This window comes from Mus musculus, chromosome 18, assembly GCF_000001635.26.
Source record: "Mus musculus strain C57BL/6J chromosome 18, GRCm38.p6 C57BL/6J".
In the NCBI taxonomy this organism is placed as follows: domain Eukaryota; kingdom Metazoa; phylum Chordata; class Mammalia; order Rodentia; family Muridae; genus Mus; species Mus musculus.
Genome location: NC_000084.6, coordinates 60,957,238 through 60,975,570, shown reverse-complemented (window position 1 = coordinate 60,975,570; position 18,333 = coordinate 60,957,238). Strand labels below are relative to the sequence as shown.

The 18,333-nt window shown below is 51.0% G+C and overlaps 1 protein-coding gene and 1 non-coding gene across 6 annotated transcripts in view; both read right to left on the bottom strand.

Annotated features, from left to right (window-relative positions):
- The window catches only part of Camk2a (calcium/calmodulin-dependent protein kinase II alpha), a 62,846-nt gene that overhangs the window by 12,582 nt on the left and 31,931 nt on the right, over window positions 1-18,333 (bottom strand). For 2 of the 5 annotated variants that reach the window (XM_017317805.2, NM_177407.4), the window contains exons 9-14: window positions 18,177-18,271; window positions 17,308-17,430; window positions 16,915-16,998; window positions 15,526-15,568; window positions 11,608-11,648; window positions 5,529-5,577 (exon numbers count right to left, since the gene is read on the bottom strand). In XM_017317805.2, the coding sequence (XP_017173294.1) occupies window positions 5,529-5,577; window positions 11,608-11,648; window positions 15,526-15,568; window positions 16,915-16,998; window positions 17,308-17,430; window positions 18,177-18,271 (435 nt within the window). Of the gene's footprint in view, window positions 1-5,528; window positions 5,578-6,527; window positions 6,561-11,607; window positions 12,018-15,525; window positions 15,569-16,914; window positions 16,999-17,307; window positions 17,431-18,176; window positions 18,272-18,333 lie in introns of those variants that run through there. The other 3 variants (XM_006525541.4, NM_009792.3, NM_001286809.1) reach the window with 3 other exon arrangements.
- Window positions 17,431-17,498, bottom strand: Mir6982 (microRNA 6982). Its single transcript, NR_105948.1, has one exon. It is a non-coding gene; the product is annotated as a microRNA 6982 (primary transcript).

Genomic DNA, 18,333 nt, shown 5'->3' with positions numbered 1-18,333 from the left:
TACTGTTGTGGTTTTGTGTGTCAACTTGACACAAGCTGGCGTTATCACAGAGAAAGGAGCCTCCCTTGAGGAAATGCCTCCATGAGATCCAGCTGTAAGGCATTTTCTCAATTAGCAATCAAGGGAAGGGGGAGGTCCCCTTGTGGGTGGTGCGATCCCTGGGCTGGTAGTCTTGGGTTCTATAAGAGAGCAAGCTGAGCAAGCCAGGGGAAGCAAGCCAGTAAGTCACATCCCTCCATGGCCTCTGCATCAGCTCCTGCTTCCTGACCTGCTTGAGTTCCAGTCCTGACTTCCTGTGGTGATGAACAGCAACGTAGAAATATAAGCTGAATAAACCCTTTCCTTTCCTTTGCTTCCTGGTCATGATGTTTGTGCAGGAATAGAAACCCTGACTAAGACACCTACATTTTAGGGTTATTCTGAATGTTGGTAGAAAGGTTGATCGCATGCAGCCCTCCCTGAGAGCTTGTGTTCCAAGCAGCCAATATCAGCTCAGAGTGTGAGGGATCATATCCGAACTCAGGCATTCGGAGCAAGGCCCGGCACTCACTGAGAGACAGCTGCCATATCTACCATCTGCACACTGGGAAGCAGAAGCTTGTCCACGCCCTGCCTCACGGTTCCAGCTGAGCGAAGCACACGCTTCCTGGAGCTGTGGTCACAGGATACAGTCCTACAGAGGTTATGGCTGCAGCAGCCACCTCTCTGTCAGACAAACCTGACTAGGAATGCATCCTGGGCTTGGGACCTTCCCAGCTGAAGTCTGCTTATGAAAGCTCTTCTTTCTTCTTCCTAGGACCCCAAAATGAGCACCTGCTCCCCAGTTTCCATCCTCCCCTGACCAGGCTTCTCTTCTCAGGAACGGGGTTTCCAGAGCCACTGCAGGTTTGCACCTGTCTTCAAAACCTCCCTAAGCTGTCTGGATGTGTCTGCGTGTGATACACAGTCCCCGATGGTAGACTATTAGGTCTTGAGTCACACTGTGAACCTCCATGAATTCAATGCTAGGTGGGGGCTGGCTTGGCTATGCTTTCAGACACCAGGACATCACCTTTTCCAAAAGTCAAAGTTGCAAGAGCAGGAGTCTCCCTAGCTTTGTTCTCAGGGATGGAAGTCCTGGCCAGGGCCTGGTGCTTGGTAGACCAGAAGGCCACTCTGATAGAGGCTTCCCAGGACTCCAGTAGCTCCTGTTGCTATGCAAACAGCCTTTTAGCTGTTCACTGTACACCTCTAGCTGGTCTCCTCACCCAGAGCATCTGGAATATTCCCCTACAGATAAGAAAACTGAGGCCCATAGAGAGATGAAGAAAATCTCTTGGCTGGGCAGTGGTAGCATATGCCTTTAATCCAAGCATTTGGGAGGCAGAGGCAGGTGGATCTCTTTGAGTTTGAGGCCAGCCTGCTCTATAGGGGAGAGTTCCAAGACAGCAAGGGCTACATGGAGAAATCCTACCGAGAGAGAGAGAGAGAGAGAGAGAGAGAGAGAGAGAGAGAGAGAGAGAGAGAGAGAGGAAGGAGGAGGAAGAAGAAGGAAGGAAGGAAGGAAGGAAGGAAGGAAGGAAGGAAGGAAGAAAAAGAATCTCTCTTAAGATCAGACCACATGGGCTGGAGAGATGGCTGAGAGGTTAAGGGCGCTGCTGACTGTTCTTCCAAAGGTCCTGAGTTCAATTCCCAGCATCCACATGGTGGCTCACAACCATCTATAATGAGATCTGGCGCCCTCGTCTGGTTTGCAGGCATACATGCAGGCAGAACACTGTATACACTCCTGCACTCCTGACTAGTATTTCCTAGTGTCCACCCAGCTTCTGGGGAAGCTCTTCAGCTTGGTAGAGAACAGGTTGTGCACAGAGGTAAGGGCACAGGGAAGAAACCAGAAGAGCCTTAACCATAACACTGGATCAGAGTCCACCAAGCTGACTATGATTCTCACTTGGCAAGAACAGGTTAATGCTGGGAAATAGTGTGGCACCCTGGGGACATCCGCTGAGTGGTAAGGGGGGGGGGGTCTAAGGGCTCTTATCTGCACTCACAGAGAGGCGCTTCCGGCACACTGAGCGTTGGTGCAGGAAAGGAAGCCGAGGTAGGGAACAAGGTCCCAGATCATCATCAGATAATCTGTCACATGGACAGGATTTAGAATCACCACAGAAGCACTCCCTTGAGTGTGTCTCTGAAGGTGTTCCCACAAAGGTTCACTTGAAGAGGGACCAGTCACCCTGAATGTAGGTGGCATCATCCTGTGGCACTGGGGCCCTGGACTGGCCGACAGGGAAAGAGTGAGCAGAGCGCTAGCCTCTGTCTGGGCTTCGCCTGTTGTTTCCTGCGGAGCTGCCTAATGCTCCCACTGCCACGACTGCCTACTGTAATGGACGGCACCCTCAAACACTGGGCCAAAAACAAACCCTTCCTTAAAATTGCTTTTGACCACCTTTTTTGCCACAGTAACAGGGAAAAATAAGTAATACCGTAATTGCCTCCTGCTGTAAAAAGAAGTAAATTAAAATCTGACCTCTTCCAAAGGTCCCGAGTTCAATTCCCAGCAACCACGTGGTGGCTCACACCCATCTATAACGACAAATTGTCCCCCAGGTTTTTTAAAGTAGAGGAGGCTGTCGGCAAACGTAGGGCTTCAGGGCACAGCCCAAAGTCACCATCCAGGTGGATTTCATTGACAGCTCCTGTTTTACACTACCAGTGAATACACATTTTATATTCTATTCCAAATACTTTGTCTGTTTAACATATAAATATTTGTCTTAAAATAGTCTTTGAATCCAATTGACACTCCAGGAAAATGCCATGGGGTTTCCTGTCACTCAACCATAAACTCCGGTTTGAACAAAAAAAAAAAAGAGAGAGAAAAAAAATGAAGATTTTTTGAAGCAATCACCAAGTGGCAAATGCTGTGTGTGCGCTGTGTATGCAACTGTCATTTCATCTGCACCGAAATCGCAGGAGTTGCTACAATTATCATAACCTGTTTATTATTAAGAACACAGAGACTCAGAGAGGTTGATCAAGTTGTTAAAAGTCACCCAGCCAATGGAGTATAGAGCCAAAACAATGTGTCTATCGGTTGGCCCTAAAGCCAGGAATAGAATCTAGTCGCCTCGAAATCCCAGAGCCCATCTCTTCCCACTGGGGCTGAGAGTCTCCCATATGGTGAATATCCAAGAAGCATCATGCTTTAATCCTCAGGGACCTTGTGGCATAGGGTCAGGTTGGGCATGTGATAAAGACAGACCCGGGAGGCTGAGTGTTAAGTGGTGCCAGAAGGCAGTTCCCTAGGAGAACGCATTTGCAAGGTGGTCCATGGAGCCGTGACAGAGCACCAATTTCCTAGTGCTAGACTGCTTCTCCAACCAATCTGAGAATGACCAGAAAGGGACAGACACAAACTCACACTTTCTCCCAGGTCCCTGGGGGATCAGGAAGCAAGCACACAGTGTGAAAACTACCTGCAAGTCTGCATTGTAGCCTCTGCTGCCCCCTTCCCCCATCCCCGGGCTTTACCACCAAGCTAAAATTCTAGCCACACCGTATATTTTTCTTCACAGCAAAATATCAAATCTCAACAAAACAAACAAACAAAAAACCACCAACTGCTTCAACTAGTAGAGGTGAGTTTCCTCCAGGTCAGTGATTCTTTTCCATATTGCAACAACCCCCACCGCCACCACCACCCAAGGCATCTCTGGCTCCTTCCCCAATGTGCAGACCTCTGAGTGCTCTAGTTTCCCTGACTTGGGAAATGTGAGAGGCAGGGTGCTGCTCCAGGAGGAACCACGGGACTTTGTTAACCAGTAAAGGTCTCTGTTTCCTATACAGAATTGGAACACCGCTCCTTCCCGGAGGTCTCCAGTGAGTGCACTGCCTGCTCACCAGGGCATAGATGCAGATGCCTGGGTTCAGATCCCAACCCCACCTCCAGCCAGTTTGCCCAGATTCTCCGCCCTGTATTCTTGCCTGGAGAAGAGGGTTTGTGGAATGGTGAATTGTGAGATTGCAGGAAAGGCTCTAGGCCAGTGGTTCTCAACCTCTGGGTCGCGACCCCTCAGGATCACATAGTAGCTATTATGTTACAAATCATATCAGTGGTGAAATCACTGTTACGAGGTAGCAATGGAATTATTTTATGGTTGGGGGGGGGGGGTCACCGGAACTGTATTAAAGAATCAAAGCATTAGGAAGGTGGAGAACCACTGCCCCAGGTCCAATCTTTCCACATGTGAAATAACACTACAGTCTGCAATGTTTATAAGCAAGAATGATGCGATCCGGTCCCAAAGTGTTTTTATAAGTTGCAAAACAATAAAACCCCTCATGTTTGAGGGCTGGAGGGATGGCTCAGTGGTTAAGAGAACTGGCAGAGAACCCCGGCTCTGTTCTCAGCACCACGTGGCTGCTTACAACCGTCCGTAACTCCATTTCCAGAGAATCCAGTGCCTGCTTCTGGTCTCCAGGGAAACCAGCTGTGCTCTTAGGATGCTTACAGATGTCAGCAAAATATTCATACGCATAAAATTAAAATTCAGTGATGCTTTTTAAAGATGTCGCGTTTTAAGTGACCTTGTGGCTTTCTGTTGTGCACGACTGCCCTTGGCTGTAAGTGGCCTGCAGACTGCAGGCTGGACACTCCTGCGTATTGGCCCAGATGGAACCCTGGGTTTAGGGTTTAGTTAAGTATCCATGAGCTGAAGGTGACTGTTCTTGCTATTTCCTTCTCCAGTCTCCTGCTCACATGGAACTCCTTGCTCCCTTATCTGCCTGATAGGTTTTATGTGAGCCCAGGTTTCAGCCGGCTTCAGTTCGTGTTCCTTCTGCCCTGGCGCTTCAAGCACCGAAACTGCACATGTGCCACCCCAGCTGGCTGACCTGAAAACCACTAGGCCGTGAACTACAAAACCTCTGCTTCTTTAGTTTCGCCTCTGCTTTTGAATTCACGGGCATGCTCCTGTGACTGAACTTCCTGGATTTTTGTACTCTATTCTGTTATTCTTTTTTGTTTTGTTTTGTTTTGGGAGGGGGTGTTTTTGTTTTTGTTTTCAAGACAAGGTTTCTCTGTATAGCCCTGGCTGTCCTGGAACTCACTTTGTAGACCAGGCTGGCCTTGAACTCAGAAATCCTCCTGCCTCTGCCTCCCGAGTGCTGGGATTAAAGGCGTGCGACACCACGCCCGGCTCTATCCAGTTATTCTTACTGATTCATGTTTTTTAAAATGATGTCATTAAGAGACAAAAACAACAACCACAACCTAAAATGACTTATCTCAAATGGAAAATATATGTTATTACTGTGCATCTAATGCTTAAATATGTTAATGTCCTCTGATTAGACAGAGTGAAGTGAAATAAACCCATAAGCTAACGTTAAGAGAGAGTTCCTTCTGTCTACCCACAGTCCCGGGCAGTGTCTGGGGAAGCCACGCCCACAACATGTCCTCATTATCATGAGCCCAGTCCAGCCATAGCCTGGTAGGTAGGAACAACATGGAGGGGTCTGCTCAGCAGGCCAAGCCTCCCTACCTTTGGTGTCTTCGTCCTCAATGGTGGTGTTGGTGCTCTCAGAAGATTCCTGCCAAAGAGAAGAGGGAGGCGGTGAGGAGGGTCTGGCGGCAGGAGGGTCTGGGTTAGGTTGGCAACCTGGCTGCCTGACTGCCTGGTGATTCGCTGGGCTCTGTGGCCTCCCAGGCTCTGCCGTCCAGAGGCTTCATACAAACCCCTGCAGCCTGACGGGACCCAGCTAGGCAGGGCCAGTCTAAAGCGGTACCTGCAAGGAGATCCCTGGCCTCTCTGGGGTTGGGAAGGTTGAGAGGGGCTTTGGGGGTCCTTTCTGCTCAGGGGGCAAAGAAGGGGTAGAGAAGAGCAGAAAGACACCACGGAAGCCACAGAATGGGAGAGAAATACACACACTGGCAGGAAAAGAAGAAAGAGAGAGGCAGGCCCAGTGTGAGAGCAGGCGGGCTTTTCAGAGGGGAGAAAAACCACGCAATGGAGACAGCCATGAAACCAGAAGAAGAGGTACATGGGCCATCGTGTCACCCCTGACACACTCTAGACAGAGGCATGGCTGTGGTTCCTCTGCTGGAGTGGACCTGCACAAGCTTAGAGAGCCTCCATGATGCCTACTGCTGCTTTGGTCAAACCAAGCCCCACCCTAGCAGCAAACGGCACAAACCAAGCCCTGAGGATGAGTTTTCGAGCGGGGGTGGGGTGGGGGGGGAGAAGCAAGAAGCCAAGGACTGGACTTGGTTCAAATCCACCTTTGGACTGGAGGAAGGCCTTGGACCGGCTGTCAGCCTGCTGGTCTGGGCCATGGAGTTGGAGGTGTCAACAGAAACACGCAAACAACACACACACACACAACACACATATTGTCACACAACACACACGTACCACGCATGCCCTGAGCACGCTCTCCCCCGCCCTGGGTTCCTGTGCAGCCTGCAGGAGAGAGGCAGGAGCGAGGGAGCAAGGGTCTGAGGCCCAGCATTTACCCGTGTTTGGGAGACGGCAGACACTCACCATTAACTGAACGCTGGAACTGGACTTTCTTTTCTGGAAAAACAAGGAGAAGAGATGGGACAGGAAAAGACACAGCATGAAAACGGCAGGGAGCTCGGGAAGGAGGATGGCCTCGGGGCCATCCCCTGTGGTCCTTTCTGATCAGCGACGTCTAGCCTGGTATTTTCTGGGTCCTCAAGCCTGTACCTGGCTCTACCGATCTAAGCTCTGAGTTCAAGGCCAAGCTTGCCTTCCACTAGGGCTGTCTGCCCTGCCTCACTCTAATCGGAAAGTTTGTCTTGGATCTTAGATGCTGGCCGCCTGGTCCTTTTAGGGGACAGCAGGATGCTCACACTTAGAGATGAGCCCCACATTCCCCATGGTTTTGTTCTAAACAGACCCCACTCCTAGGCATACTGCCACTTGGGAAGCTTGTCTTTTTGTTTTTTGTTCCTCGTGAAACCTAAGGCCATGGGTATGCTGTACAAGCGCTCTGTTACTGAGTCCTATACAGAAGAGCAGGTCCCCTCTGAAGACTTTGATGACGTCTTTCTTGGTGGAACCCGGTTATGTCCACTTTCAAGAATATGCTCAGGTGACTCTGCAGGCACCTTGGCAATCCCTTTGTGTTCATGACTTCTCAGCAACTGTGCTATTCAGCCCCTTTACACTGATAGAGAAACTGAGGCACAGCCAGACCCTGAGCCTGGTGGCCCTGCCAGCTGGCCTAGTCTAGTCTTTTCGGACTGTACCATTGCGTTAGCTACAGGATCCAAGGAAGAGGTGGGGGCAGTGTAGGCTGCTTCTCCCTCACTCAATTCTCAGAGCCAAGCATCTTGAAGATTTGTTCATAGGTCGAATACGGGTCCTGAGTGACACTTACATCCCGAGAAGGCAGATGGGAGCCCTGAGAGGGACGACAGTCTTCCCAGGCTCTCTTAAAGCCATGCTGAAGGGAAACACGGGCACTGAGGGTAAAGCCCCTTCTTCTGCCCAGAACTTCAAACAGACTCTCCTCAAAGGCTGGTGCTGTCCTAGACACCCTTCCTTCTGAGAGCCAGAAGCCCCTTGCCTACTACCCCATGAAGAGAGTAAAGGAGAGACTTAAGGTCTCTTTTAAAAGGTCTCTCCAGTGTAGGCCTGCGCTGCAATAAGTGCTGGGTATGCCTTGAGAGACTCAGGTTGGATTTGGGGCTACCTGCTTTTATATTCCATCTATATGCTAATGTGCACCCTTTAACCAACCAGGGCCTCTACACGCTGGGCAATATACCTCACCAGAGCTTTCTATCTCTTGAATGCTCACCTGCCCAGGTGGCTAGGTAGTGAGGCTTCATCACAAAGCACGGCATTTGCTCCTTTCTTCCTCTCTTTCTCTCTTTCTCTCTTTCTCTCTTTCTCTCTTTCTCTCTTTCTCTCTTTCTCTCTTTCTCTCTTTCTCTCTTTCTCTCTTTCTCTCTTTCTCTCTTTCTCTCTTTCTCTCTTTCTCTCTTTCTCTTTCTCTCTTTCTCTCTTTCTCTCGTCCTCTCTCCCTCTCTCCCTCTCTCCCTCTCTCCCTCTCTCCCTCTCTCCCTCTCTCCCTCTCTCCCTCTCCTCTCCTCTCCTCTCCTCTCCTCTCCTCTCCTCTCCTCTCCTCTCCTCTCCTCTCCTCTCCTCTATGCTGGCTCCCTCCATGGCTGCATCTTGGCCAGACAGTGTGTAGGGAAGGGGGACAGGCTGATACAGCTCAGCCGTCAGCAGAAACCTGAGGAGAACCACATGGGCCGAAAGGTTCCAGGCGGGACGTGGAGAGGGAACACAGGGCAGAGACTGACTGCATCAGATTCGGACGCACAGTGACAGGATGGGACATGGGGGAGAGGGGGACAACGGCACGGATGGGACACCAACAGGGCAGTGAGTGGGGTGAGGGGTGGGAGCAATGGGCTACTCCTATGGAAACCAAGCCTAGAGGAGGCCAGGGCTGCTCCGTGGAGACAGGGACTGTATCTCCTAGAGTGACAAATGCTGGTGACGGTTATTCCACCTGACCAGCACTTGAGAGTTGGGGTGAAAGTCGGGGCTATCAGCAAGAAGCAGAGTTGCTCTTCCTAGAATCTTAGAGCCGGCTCTGAGGTCAACAAGGGTTGCAGAAAGGAATTACAGTCCATCTTGGCCCTGAAAAGCCCGGAAAGGCTCAAGAATGATGAGAGTGAGCTCTTGTCAGTCAGGCCCCATGGCACTTCCCTCGGAGACAGAACAGGCTGCACGGCCTCTCCAGTCAAGCTCCACAGGGAACGATTTGTCTCTCAGCACACCACTGTAGAGATTGTGTGGAGAGAGCATGGATTCCCTCTCAAGCTGGGGTGTGTCTGTCTGATGCAGCTCCCAGAGGCCTCTCTGGTGAGACCACCTCACCAGACTTTATAAACAACTCTGCGCTCTCCTGGTAGAGATAGCAGGACCAGGGTCAACCCCTGGGAAGACATCAGTGAGGTTCCGACTCAACCCCATGGCTTTTGGACTTAAGGATCTGAATGTAGAACTGTTACCTCCCCAACCCTGCTACCGTCTCTACTCCATAGAGGAGCAAGGTATAGCCAGCCAAGTTCCCCAAGTCCTAAGCCAGCCCCCAATTACTCTTCCCTCCTCCATGTCTAGGAAAGGAAGGAGCTAAGAAGGGGTGGTTAGGCCAGGAACAACCTTTGAGTTTCTCTTCAGCCACATCTAGGCCACCCTGAGAAGTCACTAAGGGTGTGCCCTATCTTGAAAGAAGCGGGTGCATTTTGTCCAGCTGTGCTCACTAGAAATCACCCCGGTAACTAGCAGAGAGTACCATGCTATAAGCAATTCTTAACCTTGGCCAGTTCTCCTTTATGCCTCTGCCCAAGGGCAGCTAGATCTAGAGGTTCAGCCTCAACATGAGCCTCTCCTGATCCCAAACCAGGTGGCCCTTCAACAGTTTGCCAGACCTAATGTGAGTTCTTCAACAGTCTGCCAGGGCCAATTCAGACCAGGATACCCCAACTCAACAGCTACACGTCAACCTACCGCCCCCATCTGGTATATCCCTCTAGTACCCGTTTCAAGTTGGGGGCAAAAGCTGACTCAAGGGCACTCAGACAGCAGAGCAGGGTCCACCACAAGATGTCTGCTAATTCTGGGACAAATTTCATCTGAGGTTTTCAAGAGCGTGCTTTGTTTTCAAGAGAAAACAGAGCCTGACACGCAAAACAGCAAAGATATCCCTGATCTGATGGCTTCCCGAGCACGTGAGCATTGTTCACACTCTCAACATGTGTTAGCCCAGCTGGTCGTCACGGCCATCCAAGGAGGAGGAAGAGAAGGAAACCCAGCACTGGGACTTAAACCAGCCATGCCCCAAGTGTCAGTAGCCCACCCAGTTCTTTGACCCAGCTCGATGACTCTGGCATAGAGTTGTTAAGGTTGAAATACTTGCAGGAAACCCCAGAGCTTGAAAACTGGGTCTTCCCCTTTCTAGATCTCTCAACTCCAGGAACCTCCCTAGAATATTTGGGTCCAAAGGGTTCATTTTGAAGAGCATTGATTTTTGTCTAATAACCAAATAATTATGTATAGTCTTAATGACAGGGACACATTCTAAGAAATGTGTCATGAGGTGGTTATGCTATGTCACTATGTAGGTGTCTTTATGCCTAGGTAAACTATGCCATTATGTCACTCTATGGCACCTTATAGATTATGTCACTATTTAGGCACCTTAGACCACTATATAGGTGCCTTAGGCCACATGATATCTCCTAGGCTCCAAGTCCACTCAGCATGTCAATACCAAATACAGAAGACATCTGGTAAGTACTATGCATCTAGACAAATCTAAACATGTCTAAGTATGGCAAGGGCCTGACATAGTGGTGCACACCTGTGATTCCAGCCCTCTGAAAGCTAGACCAGGAAGATGGGGAGTTTGAGGCTGACCTGGGCTGCATGGTGATATTCTGTCTTTAAAAAGGCAAGGAAAGGAAAAAGTTGGGGGGGGGGGAGGCATAGTATAACTGCTAGGCAATAGGAACTTCACAGCTCCAATGTCTTTGAAGATCACCATCACATATAAGGTCTGCCGCTGACCAAGCGTCATTGCACAGCGTGTAGCCCCGGCCCTCAAGCACACACAGTGAGACAAGAGAATGGTCAGATTGGGGAGATTGGTTGTTTAGGGGGAGGGTGCATATTTTCAGAGCTGAAATCTCGGAAATTATCACCAAGTCCACATCCCACCTGAGGCACCTAAGAGAACCTAAGGTGGAGAAGGGGGGATGGGCAGAGGGGAAACCCAATTCCGGCCTGAGATTCCCCGGCCCAGATTGTCCCCCATGCAGTCCCAGGCAGCCCATAGCCATTCTAAATGAAGCTGTGCAGCCACCAGCACACACTGAATGGCCACCCAAGCCATTCAGGACCGCACACCTTCTAATGTCCTGGGTGGGTGGGTACAGAGTCCAGAATAAGGCAGTCTCCGCAGGGGTGAGACCCTCCATGAGGCAGTCAGGTAGCAGAGGAGGAGGGGGCTGCACAGAGCAGAGGGACTAGACCCCAGAGAGCAGAGGGAGAAGTGAGAAAAAACAGGAAAGAGGGGCCAGAAAGTATGGAGAGAGGCAGCTTGGGCATCAGGGGTGGGCACAGGGAGACAGGCATTGGTGGAGCAGAGGGCCCTCAGGATTCCAACGCCTGGTGAAATAAATAGCTGCCCATTTTCCATGGGCCTCACAAGCTACATTAGTATATGCACAGGCCAGGGTCCATCCAGTCCCTCACACTTGGGCAGGAGGAGGTCACCTCAGTGACCATGTCTGTCCCCCTTTGCACCTTTGCACAGTTTTCCAGCCCCATAGAGCGCCAGATCTGCCCTCCTCAAGATCTGCCCCTCTCCTGTGCTCCGGGCAACCCAGACCACCTGTCATCCCCCAGTCTGCTCCCAGCAAACTTGGTGAGAGGTGGGCACCGGAGCACAGACCGGGTGATCTGGGGAGGGCTTGGCCCTGGATCTGACGTGTCACCACATTGGTGAGGCCAGGGCTTCTCTGAGGCCTGACAGCAGATCTCTGCCAAGAGGCAGGCCTGCTGGCTCCTGGGGACTTACCTTCACACCATCGTTCTTCTTGTTTCCTCCGCTCTTCCCTCCTGTGGAGGAGAGAAAGTAGAGGGTTAGCAACACCAGGCAAGGCACCAGGGCCCACAGCGTGAGAAAGAGCAGCATTTGCAGGCAGCAGAGTAGTGGACTGTCGGAGCAGAGCTGGCTTGGCAACCAGCGAGAGACTTCCTCCTTCCACGTGTCGTCTTCCACTGTCTACTCCCTCGTCAACAACCCACAGGGTGGGCCTGGGATTCCCCACTTCTCAGCAGTCTCGGGGATGGCTCTGTGACTTTGGGGCCTGGAGAGGTGTCCAGTGTGCCCCAGGACAAAAGGGTTGCTGTTTCAGTCTGGGGATTCCCTCTGGATCTTTGTCACCAGTGCTGGTGGTGGCCAACTCAGAAGCCTGCAGCCCGATTGAGAGCTGGAAGCTCCCTGCCTTGGCCCCCACCTGCCCTGGGCCTCTCTAATTTTAGCCCCATGCTGCTGCTGAGGTCATGTGTCAGCCCTGCCTACTCACTCTGGACAGCTGCGGACTGCATTTTGCTGGTGACAAGAAGCAGATGTCCCCCTGCAGGGGCCCACCCCTGCTGGAGAACTCACTCCCTGCCTTTCTTCTCAAGCAGTATGGACCTAACTAAGTTCAACCTCTGGAATCCCACTGTGGGGCTGGCTGAGTCCCAGTGGTGGACAAAAACCCAGCCACAACTCTCACAGAAGCTTGCACCATGCATTTCCCTCATCTCCCTCATTTCCTGGCTGGAGCCCTGGCAGTGGGTGTGAGCCAGAAAGTAGCATGAATGCCCAGCCCTGCCCTGCCATGGTATCTGGACACTTCAGGCTTTTAAAACATGCTTTAAATGAGACATGGCTCTATGAAGTGCTCAGCACAGCACTCAGGGTATATACAGTCGGTGCTCAATTACAGCTATGATTAGTCCTCCTGGAAGGCCTAAGAGGGTGGACTGGGGGTGGGGAGTGGGGACACTGATGGCCCAGGGGCACTGCGGGATGAGCTCCCAGATACCCCAGCTCTCAGACCCTGTATAACTTCCCCTGTAACCTGTCAAAACTCCCAAGAGGTAGAAGTTGTTTCTGTGTGCCAAGCCTGAAAGGACTGGTGTCTGTCTCTCCAGGCTGCGCAAGTGGATCCAGAGCAAACAGCAGGGGAGGGTGCTCGCCTTGGAGACTCTAGGTCCCAATCCAGTGTTTGTGTCCAGTGTAGCCAGACTCTGGTTTTCTGTTCAGAACCGGCCCAGACTGGCCCTGATTCACTGTGTGACCTTGTTCTGATCTTCCTGCCTCCATTTCCTGAATCCTGGGATTACAGCCATGTGCCACCACACACACACACACACACACACACACACACACACACACACACACACACTGCTGTTGAGTTTGGGTTTTATTGTTGTTTGTTTGATTGATTTTTGTTGTTTTGTTTTGTTTCTCTAGACAAGATCTCCTGGCTGTCCTGGAACTCGTTTTGTAGACCAGGCTAGCCTTGATTTTTATTTGTTACTGGAGACAAGCTTCATGCGTTTTGGGCAAGCACACTCTACTATCTAAGCTATGTCCCTATCTCCCAGACTGATTTTCAAAAGACCACAAAAAATCTGGAGTGGGGGATGGGGATCTGTAAAATCTCTTGATTTTTTTATTTTTCAAGTTGATGTGTATGTCTGTATGCACATGTGGAGGGTAATGTTGGATGCCTTGATCATGTTTTGTATTTTTTATTTTATTTTTATTTTTTGGACAGGGTGTTACTATGTAGCTCTGGCTAGAACTTGCTATGTAGAACAGGCTGGTTTCAAACTCACAGAGATCCATGTGCTTCTCTGCCTCCTGAGTGCTGGGATTAAAGGCACCAGCTTCTCCTTATATTCTAAACAGGGTTTCTCACTAAGCCTGGGGTTTACCGATCTGCTAGACCACTGCTCAGCTAGCCCAGTCTCCCAGTTGTTGGGATTGTGTGTCTGGGGCAGGTACAGGCACAGCTAGCTTTTCACATGGGGGACTGGACCCAGTTCCACATGCTTGTCCAGCAAGCCATTCCCCACAGAGCCATCTCCCCAGCTCCCAAATCTCCCAATTTTTAATGGTTAGAAATCTATACCCCAATTTTTTTCTTTTATCTCTTCTTTCCCTCTCTCTTCTTTCTTTTTGTATTGAAAACCAAAGACATGTCCAAAAATCATTTTTTTAAAAAAGATTTATTTAGTTATTTATGTATACTTGTGTGAATTTATGTGTATCACATGTGTACAGGACTCCATGAGGGCCAGAAGAGACCATTAGAGCCCCTGGAATTGGTGGCAGTTGTGAGCCTCCATGTAAGTTCTGAGAATTAATTCTGGGTCATGTGTAAGAGCATTAAATGTTCTAACTGCTGAAGTTAGTATCCTTCCCCCAAACAAACAAAGAAACCAAGAACCACTTCTTACACCACCCTGGCTTACAGAGCCATGGGCCCCCATTCTGTGGGCCTTGAGACTGGTTTTCCAGGGTGCTATAATTGTAAAACAACAAAACAAACCAAGCAACCTGTACTGGCTAGTTTTGTGTCAACTTGACACAGCTGGAGTTATCACAGAGAAAGGAGCTTCAGTTGGGGAAATGTCTCCATGAGATCCAACTATAAGGCATTTTCTCAATTAGTGATCAAGGGGGAAAGGCCCCTTGTGGGTGGTGCCATCTCTGGGCTGGTAGTCTTGGGTTCTATAAGAGAGCAGGCTGAGCAAGCCAGGGGAAGCAAGCCAGTAAAGAACATCTCTCCATGGCCTCTGCATCAGCTCCTGCTTTCTGACCTGTTTGAGTTCCAGTCCTGACTTCCTTTGGTAATGAACAGCAACATGGAAGTGTTAGCTGAATAAACTCTTTCCTCCCCAACTTGCTTCTTGGTCATGATGTTTGTGCAGGAATAGAAACCCTGACTAAGACACAACCCCTCTGCCTGTGCACCTTTCAGTGTTCAGTGAAAGGAGTGGCCAGAACCATGTCTCAGGAGAGGTCAGTGTGGATGAAGCCCACATCGAAAGCTGACCTTTCCCTTTCCAGCTGGTCATCAGATAGGTTGAACCCTCTTGGGGGACCCAGGCCTACACCCTGCTCAGAAGTGACCCCTGGCTTCAGTGGGCCTGTGTCTGTCTGTGCAGCTGTCTCAGCTGGCCTAGCCCAGGGGTCAAGACCCCTTTAGTGAGCCCTGCCTTTTCCACTGTCTGCTCCACTGCCCAGGCCTCCCTAGGGAGAGGCCTTAAGCGGCACTGACCTGCCACTAACCTATGTGCCAAGAGGAGTTGCTAAGCTCTGACAATAATCCCTTTCCCTCCGGTTTGGAGCTACGTGCCCAAGTACTTGGGCTCTCCCTGCCTGGGAGTTTCCTGCCCTGGTCTGCTGGGTATCCCAGTTGATATAAAAGCTACAGCCGAGAGTTGATCAAACCTGTGCTGAAGACAGGTTCTGCCTCTCTTGAGGTCTGGAACCAGGGAGCAGACAGAGCACGGGTTCCTATACTTCTGTTCTCTCCACATGGAAAAAAACACCAGGATAGCCCTCCCTGCCTTGTAATGAGACAACTCGAGCTAAAGCTAAGGGGTCTGGAGGATACATCTCTAGCGTTAGTGCTCCTTCTTGCTGGACTAGACTCCAATAGCTGTCTTCCCCTCTAGCTGGCCTGGCCAAGAACCCAAGTGCTGCTGTAGACTGGGGAGCCAGACTGAATTTCTAACTAGGTGTTGGTTTGCTAGCTTTTGACTTCTTTCTCTTCTTTCCTTTCTTGGTGCTGATTGTGGTGGGTGAGCAAAACCTAGATCCTGGTGTCCTCTGTGGCTCTGTCTTTGGGGACACCCAGCTACCCAACAGTGTAATGGCATCCAGCAGACCCATGCAGGATGCACTGGGGACTCTAGCCCCACCACCTACCGGAGAAGTTCCTGGTGGCCAGCATAGTGGTGAGGATGGCTCCCTGCAACAACAAGAAGGGGCCCGAGAAGAGGCACAGGTGAGGGGAGGAGTGTAGACAGGAACAGAAGGATGTGGGGAAGAGAAGGCAGTGTGTCCTTCAGAGACAAGCCAAAGTCTGCCCCTGCCCCTCCACTTGATCACATACCACCCTCTAGCCCAGAGCCCATCCACTCTCCCTGGAGAAGGTAGCTTTGACAGGCACAGCTCTTGAGACAGACATCCATAGGTCCCACGGCCTGGCCAAAACCAATGGAACCAAGAACACTCCAGCAGAGACTCTTAAAGGCTACAGAAGTTTCCTGCTTGGGTTGAGAAAGCAGACAACACTTGTGCTGCTAGGCTTGGGAGGAGCCGGCTCTAGAACCAGTCCTTCCTCCATGGCCCCTGGACCGGACCATGAGAATATTAACTTGGAGAAGCCCTCTCTGTTGGTGAAGGACTAGAAACCATGGCCCAACTCGTCTTTGTGTTGTCTCATGAAGACCTGACCCTGACCATCTCCAAATCGTTCCCTCACATTGAGAATTGCTGATCCCCACCGTTCAAAACTTTCTATGGGACACTTCCCACTGGGGTGAGAGTGAGATGCCTGTCCCCTGACATTGAGCCAGACACCACCACTTTGGCCTATGTCAACACCCCAAGCTTCCCTTCCAGGTCTGGAAGCAGTGGACAAGGGGGTTCTGGGTGAGCTGGGGCCTCCACCTTGGCCCTCATTGTCCTCATCAGGTGCACTGATGGCTATCATTATAGAGCTTTCCTGAGTGGAGAACCTGCTTAGGACCCACCTCAAAACCACAGTGGCTTTCTGAGGCCCTCCAACCTATCTCTGGTGCACTCATCCACTCTCCCTCCATGCTGGGCAACCGGGGTCTTTCTCTCAACAGCGGCTTCAAGACTGGTCCACATGTTGCCCCCTTCCTCCTGCCAAAGCTCTCTTAAGCCATTTGTGGTCCCCTAGAAAGTAGCGCTCACACTCGCAGACACCTGTACCGGCCATCTTTCTGTCTGGAATATCTCCCCATTGTCACTCTACACCTGCTTATCAAGAGTCAACTCAAACTCCACTGTCTCCAGGAAGGCCACTTGAGATTCTTCCCAGAATCCTCCAGGCCAGGGAAGGCCATCACCCTGGTATGTTTCCCACCATCAGACACGGTACTCACCGTGCCTCAGCAGAGTCCTGATTGCCCTCTGAGCCAGAGTGTGGACATGGGGGGATGGGGGTCAGATATGCTACCCACTCCCCCAAATCCCTTGGTGGCCAGCATGCAAGAACGTCCAGTAAACATGCATGAAACCGATGAAGAGAAGAGCCTGGGGTTACCAGGAATAAGGACAGGTTACCTTCAGTTTCCTCCTGGCATTGAACTTCTTCAGGCAGTCCACGGTCTCCTGTCTGTGCATGCAGGAGGCCACGGTGGAGCGGTGCTGGAAAGAGAGGAAGAATTTGTGTGAGGGGAAACACCTGCGGAGCAACGGACCAACCCAATATCATTTGAGCAGAAGCTTGACAAAATATCTTCAGGAGGATGACCCTGAAGTGGTGTAGCAAGGTTAGGATCAGAACACTAGCAAGTCAATGTCGGTGACACTCCGAACAAATGCCAACCCAGAATATCCATCATTTCTATGTTGTCCCTGAGACCCACAGTGAGCCAGAGATTCCCCTCAACCCCACACGGAACAAGACCTGGAGGAGCACGGCCTCTTGGGTGGGTGTGGCTGATAAAGGCTCACCGAGATCCATGGGTGCTTGAGAGCCTCAGCGGCCGTGATGCGTTTGGACGGGTTGATGGTCAGCATCTTATTGATCAGATCCTTGGCTTCTGGGGTGACGGTGTCCCATTCTGGTGATGGGAACTGGAAGGGGCAGAGGGGCCAGGTTTGCCTAGCCTGCCCCAGGCCACCCCTGCGATCCTCCAGCCCCTGACTGGCAGGGGGGCAGGCAGGGATTCTCAAACCCAAACACTCAGGTATCCACGAAGCACTTAGAAACACGGGTGCCAGAGCCAGATGGCGACACTCGTGTCTCACACGCTAAGCCTCTGTCCTCAACCTCCCTATGTGTATACTGAAGGGTAAGACCAGTATCTAGGTCATAGGTTGAAGTGATGGATGCTTCAGTGAAAATTACACGTCAGACATTCAGAAGAATGACACAAAAGGGCTCAGTGGTTTAATATATGGAAGAGGAAAAAAGAAAAAGCACGTCTCAGAGTCAGGTGTGGCGGGACACAGCGATCACCTCACACTTGGGAGGTGAGGGCAGGACAATCAGGAGACCTTGGCTACACAGTGACTCTCAGATCAGCCTGGTCTCATGAGACATCTTTGGAATATTAACTAATTATGAATAAGTAAGTAGACAAATAAAATGCTTGGGGCCTGTCCCTTGCCTCTACCTTCTAGTGCTCCATGGGACAAATTTCATGACTTTTAGACCCTAATCACTAGGCACCATGTGGTCATAGCCTGGCTCTGACGGTCAGTCTTGGAGCGTCCCTGGACTCCATCCTCTGCAGTGGTAAGGAGTGGTGGTGTGTCCTCAGATCTCTGGCCTCTTAGGCCACTGGCTCTCCCCAGAAGAAGAGGGGAGCAACACTCACATCATAGGCACCAGCTTTGATCTGCTGGTACAGGCGATGCTGGTCTTCATCCCAGAACGGGGGATACCCAACCAGCAAGATATACAGGATGACGCCTAGGGAGAGGAGCAGGAGAGGAGAGATGACGCAGGGGAGTAGTGGGAAGTGGAGAGGGAGC